The following is a 9,512-nucleotide window of genomic DNA, read 5'->3' as shown; positions in this document are numbered from 1 at the left end:
CCCGGGCCGCCGCGGCCTGACATCGGCGGCACACTGACGGTTCCGACCCGCCGCGGCCTGACATCGGCGGCACATTGACGGTCCCGACTCGCCGCGGCCTGACATCGGCGGCATACTGACGGTCCCGGGCCGCCGCGGCCTGACATCGGCGGCACACTGACGGTCCCGGGCGCCGCGGCCTGACATCGGCGGCACACCGATACCGCGGGGGCCGGGCCGCGGCCGCGATCCGCGGCGACAGCGGCAGCATCACTCACGACGATTGGGGCCGCGGATGGCCATACCGCCGATGAGCCGGGCCGGCCCTGCCGACCGGCCCGGACACGACAGCGGCAGCGGCGGCCCGCACACGACTGTGGGCCGCACCGGACGCTCGACTTCCTCCATGGAGTGTTCGCGTGTTCAGCATGAGGCCAACTTCAAGGAAGGGGTGACGATTGACAGAATCGCGGTATACACGTCTCTTCCCCCTGGCCGACCGAGATGTCGTCGGTCCTGTTCCGACCACAAGAAAGCCTCCGCCTTCTTAGCAATAGCAAGTGATGGGCGTTACCGACAAGGCCAACACCCCTCAGTCATCTGGTGAAACAATATTGCGTATTCCCTGTCACAAGGGACGACAGAGCACCGCGCCGGCGGCCATGTTCCAACCCGTGAGTGTCCGCGCACGGCCGCGCACGAACGCTCCACCGATTGCGCTCGGTCGTCCCCAGGATCAGTCAGTCGCATTCAGTTCGCCGCCGCGCACTGCCACAGGCCGGCAGGTAACGACCATCAACGATCACCGCGACCATTACGGCCTGTCGAAGCAGAGGCAAACGAGGTCCAATTCTGCTCTGCGGCAGATTCCCCGCGGTGCGAGAGCGCGTCGGTGACGCCCAGTCGAAGCCTCCACGGTCGAGGCCGCTTCTGCGCCGGCTGCTGCCGCCGGTCCCCACTGACTTCATGCGGGACGGTCCATGAAAGCTGACAACAGCGATACCTGCTCTCCTGCCCGCTCCACGCGGCAGGGTCTGGGTCCAGCGGCTCCGGCGGTGGACGTCCAAGGCTCCCTCTCCAGCGGGAGCCTTCCGATCCGACGGCCCGTTCCCCTGGCTCGCCAGGCTCCCAGGCGGCGAGCATTGCTGGGGCTTGGCGCTCTGACGCACTCTGATCAGCAGGTCTGCGATCGAGGTTGCTGATACTGCCTGACCTCCGGCCTCGCCGGCTCGCCACCTCTGGCAGTCGATGCAGCGGGCCTGCGTCTAGCGTCTGGCTGTGTGCGGTCGGCCGGGTCTGCGGTCGGTCGGGTCCGAGATGGATAAGCCCGCCCGCCGGCGACAACGCCGGCGTTCGCGACGCACGGCCAGCGAGAGGACGCACCCCGCCGCCGCCCGGCCCTTAGGCGCTCCCCCAGTCAGTGGGACCACTGACAGCTGAGGACGCACCCGCCGCCGCCCGGCCCCGGGGCGCTCTCCAGCCAGTGGGACCAACGACAGCTGAGGACGCACCCGCCGCCGTCCGGCCTTGGGACGCTCTCCCAGGCAGTGGCACCAATGACAGCTGAGGACGCACCCGCCGCCGCCCGGCCTTGGGGCGCTCTCCCAGCCAGAGGGACCAATGACAGCTGAGGACGCACCCGCGCGCTCTCCCAGCCAGTGGCACCAATGACAGCTGAGGATGCACCCGCCGCCGCCCGGGCTTGGGGCGCTCTCCCAGCCAGTAGCACCAATGACAGCTGAGGACGCCGTCACGGTCATCCCCAAATGTCCGCAGCGACGGCATCCCCTGCTTAACGTGCAGCCATGGAACCAGCAGATATCAGATACACATAGCATCCTGACGGACATGACCCACCGTAGCACGGCGTCTCCTTTCCGGTGAATGAACTGGGCTTACTACAGTGCAACAACATACGCCTTTGTGGTGGGACACAATGCGCCTTTTATTCACGACAGCGGGTCTCTGAACGGGGAGTGACAAATAAGCCATTCTGTTTAGCCTGACTAATATGCACCGGAGAGGACTCGGATGTAACCTCATCACATCCGCACAAGGCGCAATGATGGATGAGATAAAGGAAACGGCAGCACACAACTTATGCACGCTTCTGCCCATGAATGGCACATGGGCTTGGCAGTTCACAGGTGACCGTTGTCATTCACCCGGTCCCTTCCGAAGCCTTCGCTATGCAGGCGTCCACGGGAGCGGACCGCTGATGGGAGCGGCTGCGCCCGGCGACAGCCGGCTCCGACAGTGCAGCGCTCCTCGCCAGACAGAAGTCGCACCGCGAGCCGGGCTCGCTCCGCCCGGGCGCAGCTGCTCCCCGGCGCCTTCATACACTCCTGAAAGCCGTGCGCCCGCGAAAGATGAACCCGTCATCATTCCGCTGAGCATGGCACCGCGGCCAGCCGACTCCACCCGGACGTCCGGCCGGAGCCTCGAGCGTGCGGCTGGGCGGGCGGCGCCGGGGGCCGCGGCTCCGGCGGCGGCAGGCCGGCTCCCCGGGCGCCGCCGGCCGCCTCTCACACCTCCGCTCCGCCGGCCGCCCCTCACACCGGCCGCCGGCGGCTGCCCAGCGGGAGTCCGCACTCCAGCACGGACCGGGCGGCGGGGGCGCCACGCACGCCCCGGTAGGCACGCCCCTTTACGGGCACACTTTACGACCGATTTTACGCTACGTTTAGTGTCCCATGCTTCGGAGCAATTTACGAGCACCTAAGCCGGGTAACGATCGGGCTGATGAAAAGGCCGGAGGAGGAGGAGGAGAAGGACGGACCCGTGTATTTCACACAGCCGAGCGTCTGTCCGCTACACGTCCAGCGTTGGCACAAGCCAGGCACCGCCACGTCATAACAGCCCACACACGGAGGCGGTCTGAGGGAGAAATGGCCACATGTTAAACGCTTATGGTGGGCAGCGTTTCTCCAGAGCTTCAGATATGCGTGATACGACCAGGGTTTTCACTCCAGTGATAATGCCCGCGTGCGATGGCGAACGTAGATATGAGACACAATATTTACAAAGCTGACACGAGGACAAACTGCGACGCACTTTGCGATGTTGAAGACCATTGCTGAAATCACCACCGGACGTGACACCATATTCCCGAGATGTAGAAAAGAAATGGCTTGAAGAAAACCCAACCAATGGTGGTGTACATAAACAACTTCTGTCGACCCCGATGAGTGGCTTGACCTGGCGCAGGGCGCGGCAGATCGCACCTCACGGTCGCCGGGGAGAGCGGGCAGAGCGGCGCGGACCGGCGACGAGTCCCGCCCGCTGTCTCACGCAGCCGGCGCCGGCGGCAGCACGCCCCTGCAGCCACCGGCCCGGGGCGACCACTCCGGAACAACTCGGCCGCGACGCCGCACTTCTCGGTGCCTGCAGCCGCTGCCGGCGAGCGTGGAGGGCCTGGACGGCCTGGACGCTGCCACGGGACACCGGGCGCCCCACGGAGACGCAGCGGACCACCTGCGGATGCTTCTGAGAGGCACTGGCGTCTCTCAGAACGCTCCAAAGGCGGAGAAAGACGGGCGCCTTTGAAGATACTTTCCGGGAGTCGGGAGCTTCTTTACGCACGGTGCTTAAAGATCCGCGTCATGTGGATTGGTATGTGGATTGTGCATATGTCTGAAAGGTAACTGCTCATCATGTCGCGCTGACAGGAGATGCAATACACTTACGGAAAACGCCGGGAAACAAAGGCCTCCGTGACAACGCCTCACGGCAACCGGAAAATGTATGGGCGCCCTTGCCATTGAAGATATATCATATGACAGGCTCAGCTGGCTTGAATAGCAATATGACTATACACTCTCACTAACTTCCATTCCAAGCAAGAAGTATCTTGGCATTCGCGGAGGCCAGCATTGCCAGTAAGCTGGAGTCCTGGCCGTCACCTCGGAATCCAGAGGAGTCCAAAAGCTGAACCCGACGGCAGGGCGCGGTGCCGACGAGTCAGCGCACAAAAAGGCCTTTGCATACCAAGGTCGGGTGGATACAGCCAGATGCTCTGGCCCCGGTGATGGATGGAAAGAACAGACTCCCGAGCGGGCTGCGCGGCTGCTCGCCAGATGATGAATCCTCGGAGCCACCGACACAACAAACCGCGCCTCGGCAGATGGAGCGGCCGTTTTTCATGCATTCAGTGAAGATCTCTGCCGGTGCCCAACAAAGCAATCTTGAATCTCTCGGGCCACTCAGCGTGTTTTGATCGCTAAAAAGCCTCTAGAGTGGTGGTTAGCGGCGACTAGACATCGATCGACGCCACAGAAAACAGTCAACTCAGTCGAACGGCGAAACCCACAGACAGAGCTCACTCCATGACAGCAGAATGTAGCAGTGTATGCTCCAAATACATGAGCGATGATAGACTTAAGACCGTAACGGATGTTTGCTTGCAGACCCGGATTTATATTCGCCTTGAGTGCGAACCAACAGTAGCGGAAGTGATAGCAGACTGAGATCATAAATCAGGTAGTTCACAGAACTCAAGTTATATAACGCACTGAGCTGCTATCGGAATGCATTGTTTAACCATTTGCTCGGATGCTAAGTGGATACGGAGAATCGCCGGGGACTTGGAGGCCATTTGGCTCAGCAGCATCACCGGAGCCGAAGGACGAAGCCCATTTGCAACGGTCGACTGTTTCATTGTGCCCATCTGACGGATGAAGCACATTTCCCAGCGCGCCGTCGTTTAGCGCAGCTGCCCTGATTCCAGCGATCCTGTCTGTCGGCTGGAGACCTCCCGTCCGACACTGGCTGGCTGTCTCCGCCCGCCGTCGGGTAGGCGGACGCGTGGCTGCACCCGGCGGTCGCCGCGGCGCCGGGGCCGCGTGCCGGCACCCGGTGACGGCCGCTGAAGGCTGAGAGCTCAGGGCGTGGTGCGGCCGCGCCGCGGCGCTCGTCTCGCCACCCCGGCACCCCGCCCACGGTCGGCGGCCGGCCGGAGCCGCGTGGGAGAGCCGGCACCGGCCGCGTGCCGGCGGCGGCGTGGGGCGGAGGCCGGTGGCGGCGGGACGCGCCGTTAACGGGGAGACAGGTGGCGGCAACCTGATCCCCCACATGATCCTCGGCTCTCGCCGCGCCGGCCGCCCGGAACTGAGGCAGTGCCGTAATGCCGCTGGGGTATTACGGAACGCTTGAGGGCAGATCTTTGGGGCGGGAAACCGCACAGAAGCAGTATCATGCTGGGCGAGACTCTTGCGTCTGGCTCGCTGAAGTCTGGCGTGGCAGAGGACACATTGCCAGAAGGCAATCACCAGCCAAGCATGCGATGAGACGCCCATCATCGACAGACAGAAAACGCTGGAAAATTAGGAAGACGATCAAGGAGGCAGCAGCATGGCACTGGGCTAACAACCACCGGTAAGCCCCGGGGGGGGGGGGGGGGGCACCACCCTGGCTCGAGCGATGTCTATAAACGGCGGCCAGCTCTTGCAAAAATTCCGAAACATCCATGAGACAAACGAAGCCGCGCCGGCAAGCAACAGGGGTCGCAGGGGGCGACACGCCAGGCGCACGTTAGAATTCCCACGGGACTGGCAATGTGTTCTTCCCGGTTAGCTCAGTGTGTAAAGCTGGCCTCATTAAAAATACCCCGATTCGAGTTCCAGCAACGACAGATAAAATTCAGGCTGTGAAGCGTACAGCGTAAGCCTGAAAGCGGACACCATCCAGCCGTTGTCCAGGTCTCATGACCGCCTTACCGCGACCGGAGCGTCTCATGAACACCTACCGCCACCGGAGCGTCTCATGAACACCTTACCGCCACCGGAGCGTCTCATGAACACCTTACCGCCACCGAGCGTCTCATGAACACCTTACCGCGACTGAAGCGTCTCATGACCACCTTACGCGACCGGAGCGTCCCATGACCACCTTACCGCGACCGGAGCGTCTCATGAACACCTTACCGCCACCGGAGCGTCTCATGACCACCTTACCGCGACCGGAGCGTCTCATGAACACCTTACCGCCACCGGAGCGTCTCATGAACACCTTACCGCCACCAGAGCGTCTCATGAACACCTTACCGCCACCGGAGCGTCTCATGAACACCTTACCGCCACTGGAGCGTCTCATGAACACCTTGCCGCGACCGGAGCGTCTCTGACCACCTTACTGCGACCGGAGCGTCCTCATGAACACCTTACCGCCACCGGAGCGTCTCATGACCACCTTAACCGCGACCGGAGCGTCTCATGAACACCTTACCGCCACCGGAGCGTTTACTGGCCGAAACGTTACGCAGACACTCTCAAGCCGGGAGACGTCAATACTCCGACTATTTACTCCATCCGTGACACATCAGTGTGGAAGGGGTCATTATATACGCTACTGCAGTTACCCACAGCACTTCAGTAATGCAGGGGCCGGTGATCTGACCATTTCATTTCACTCAGGCAAAAACACCGTTCGGCATGACTGGGGCATCTGGGGCAGGGTTGTACCAGACGTGCCTGGCCTCCGACGCCGGCCGAGGGGCATGGCTGGGATGAGACGGGCTCAGTGGGGAGGCATGTCTGAGATCAGGGCCGCTCGGCGGAGGGGCATGTCTGAGATCAGGGTCGCTCGGTAGAGAGGCATGTCTGAGATCAGGGCCGCTCGGTAGAGGGGCATGTCTGAGATCAGGGCAGCTTGGCGATAGGGGCAAGTCTGAGATCAGGGGCAGTTTGGCGGAGGGGAACGCCTGAGATCACGGCCGCTCGGCGGTAGGGGCGCGAGGTACGGGACGAGGCACGCCGGGGACGGACGAGGCACGCCGGGGACGGACTAGGCACGCCGGGGACGGACGAGGCCCGCGGGGGACGGACGGGGTTCGCGGGGGCCGGACGAAGCGCGCGGGGGACGGACGAGGCCACGCGAGTACGGAACAGGTGCACGGGGGGACGGACGAGGCACGCGGGGGACGGACGAGGCGCGCGAGTACGGACGAGGTGCACAGGGGACGGACGAGGCGCGCGGGGCGGGGGGGAGGGCTGATGAGACGTGCGGGGACGGACCAGGCGCGCGGGGGACGGGCGTGTGCACTCGTCCACCGGGGTTGGAGGCCACTAGCAGCCCCCAGAGGCGGCCCATGCCGGCGACGCCACCGGTCGGCTCAGAGAACGGAGGGCGGCGCCGAGCGCAGGCCGCAATCAAACGGCATACAGAGCTGGCATCTCTCAACGCTTCCTGGGACCTCGACATGTAAAACTACACATCAGCCAAAGGGAGCGTAACGAAAGGCCGTGGAGCACCACACGATGAAGCCATCATGGCCCAGCTGCGAGGGGTCCCACTCAGTTTGCTCGATAATGCAGAAGAAACCTGGATCGCGATGTCCATAAATGCTCACGATCGTTGCTTTACGACAGACCAGGCCCCGGTCGGATGGTCTGTCATCTCCATCCGCTGTCATCTCCGGCAAGCGAACGGTACAATTACGTTCCACTCGAACAGCGGGAGCGACTCCCGCTCAAGGCCAGCGGGCATCAGTCCCCAGTCAAGTGCCGGCGGATGAGCGGACCCGGTTCGCTCTATCCCCCCGAAATGTGTCAATGAACAGCCTGATTCCAGCTCTACTCCCGTCACTCTCGAAGCGCACGTCTCCATTCGGGCACCTCCCAGCGCCGGCCGGCCGGCAGCGTCGCGCTCAATACGGGCGCACGGACGTCGCCGCTGCCGACCGCCGCCACGCGGCCGCCGCTCCAGCTAAGCAGGGACTCGCCCGGGGCTGGGACCGCGCGCCAGCCACGCCCGACCGAGCGCCGCCGCCGCTGCCTGCACTCGGAAGCCGGCGGCGGCGCTCGTCGCCGCGGTCGCGGTCCGCCCGGAGCGCATACTGCGCCGAGCCCGCTGACGCCGTGACGACAGTCGGCCGTGACGCGGCGGCCCCACACACCCGCACCGACGACGGTATCAGCCCGTGGCCGACGCGCCGCTGGTCCGCAACCCCACCTCAGCTCGGCGGCGAGCGCGGCAGCCGCACGCAGGTAGTGTCCGACGACGGCGGGCCGCCCCGTGCCCGGCTCGACAGCAATGCTTAGGTCCCCTGCAGAGTCCGACACGTACTTGCCAAAGTCGTCGCTGGTCGTCACGTTCCCCGGCGCAGGCGGCTAATCGTGACAGATGAACTTGCGAAGCGTTCACGACAGCACGCGCCGACACAGCGCCGGCGTGTCGAGCGGCGCGACCCGGACAATGGGCGGCGCCCACGTGCGGACGCCGCCGCCCGCGCCTGCTCCCTATGTGCATCCATGCATTTCCGGCGCCACATTTGCATGCTGTGACGGCGGCCCCCGGGGCGGCTGCGGCCAATATCGGCCAATACGGCACCCGGGGGCGCCGCGCGGTCTGTACGGACGCCGGCGGCGGCGACGGCGGGCGGCAGGCGCCGTCTCCCGCGCTCCCAGCTCCCATCGGCCGGTGTTTAGAGGCTCAGCGGCGAGTCGCCCGCCGGTTCAATCGCTTCCGAGGCGTATTTATGGCCGGGGGTCGGCATCCCTCCAGTCGCTGCAAACGTCACGATGCCTGGCAGCGACCACCAGCGCCCGGCCGTCGGGGCGGTGGCGGTGGCGGCGGTGGCGGTGGGTGGCGGCGACGGCCTGGCCTGGTCTGGTCCGGTCCGGTCTGGTCCGGTCTGGTCCGGTCCGGTCCGGTCCGGTCGGGTTAGGTCCGGTCCGGTCCGGTCCGGTCCGGTCCGGTCCGGTCCGGTCCGGTCCGGTCCGGTCCGGTCCGGTCCGGTCCGGTCCGGTCCGGTCCGGTCCGATCCGATCCGATCCGATCCGATCCGATCCGATCCGATCCGATCCGATCCAGTCCTGACCGGTCCGGTATGATCCGATCCGATCCGATCCGAACCGATCCGATCCGATCCGATCCGATCCGATCCGATCCGATCCGATTCGATTCGATCCGGTCCGGGGCGTGTCGGCCGTCACCCCGGCAAGGCGTACAGAATGAGCAGCCACTCGGGAACGCTAGCAAACACCTCTCGGGCGTTTTAATGCCATTAACTAGCCAGTCTGTGGTTTCTATCAGGCAGAAACCGCACATTCGGCAGATTGCAGGTGCAGTCCATTGGCGAAGAAGTGACAGAAGTGAAGGATTCAGTCCACATTAACACATCGTGATATCTCAAATAATCCAGTAAATTCACGGCCAGTCAACTAAGCGTTGTTGCAACTGAATCAACAAACACCTGCATGTTTGGACTGGGGGCCGAGGCCCTCGACCCAATTTAACGGGGCGTGCGTGATCTTAATCTGATTTCGTGTCCGCTGCGAAAGCGTGTAACTGTCAGAGCACACTGGCGCTGCCACGGTGACAAAGCGTGTCGAGCGGTGCGCCGCCGCCATCGACCGGGCGCCGGCGAATTAGAGCCGGTGAATGACGCGGCTGGCCGGCGCTGGATCACGAGCCACGCGCCGCGTGTGAAGCCCAGCACCTGATGCGTGGAACGGGGGCGTCCGAGGACGAGCGCCCGGCCCTGCCGCCGAACAGCACACGCACGGCCGCCACGGCTACCACCCCCGCCCCCCGCC

The 9,512-nt window shown here is 64.2% G+C and overlaps 1 protein-coding gene across 1 annotated transcript in view; it reads right to left on the bottom strand.

Moving 5' to 3' along the window:
* Nucleotides 1–3,053, bottom strand: part of LOC119103042 (midasin-like) — a 6,446-nt gene extending 3,393 nt beyond the window's left edge. The window contains exon 1 of the mRNA XM_037226492.1: nt 3,034–3,053. Coding sequence (XP_037082387.1) covers nt 3,034–3,053 — 20 coding nt within the window. The remainder of the gene's footprint in view (nt 1–3,033) is intronic.
* Between the last annotated feature and the right edge of the window lie 6,459 nt (nt 3,054–9,512).

This window comes from Pollicipes pollicipes, unplaced genomic scaffold, assembly GCF_011947565.3.
Source record: "Pollicipes pollicipes isolate AB1234 unplaced genomic scaffold, Ppol_2.1 Scaffold_5724;HRSCAF=6776_pilon_pilon_pilon, whole genome shotgun sequence".
In the NCBI taxonomy this organism is placed as follows: Eukaryota; Metazoa; Arthropoda; class Thecostraca; order Pollicipedomorpha; family Pollicipedidae; genus Pollicipes; species Pollicipes pollicipes.
Note: the sequence above shows the minus strand (reverse complement) of the source record. Positions and strands in the feature narration are given on the sequence as shown.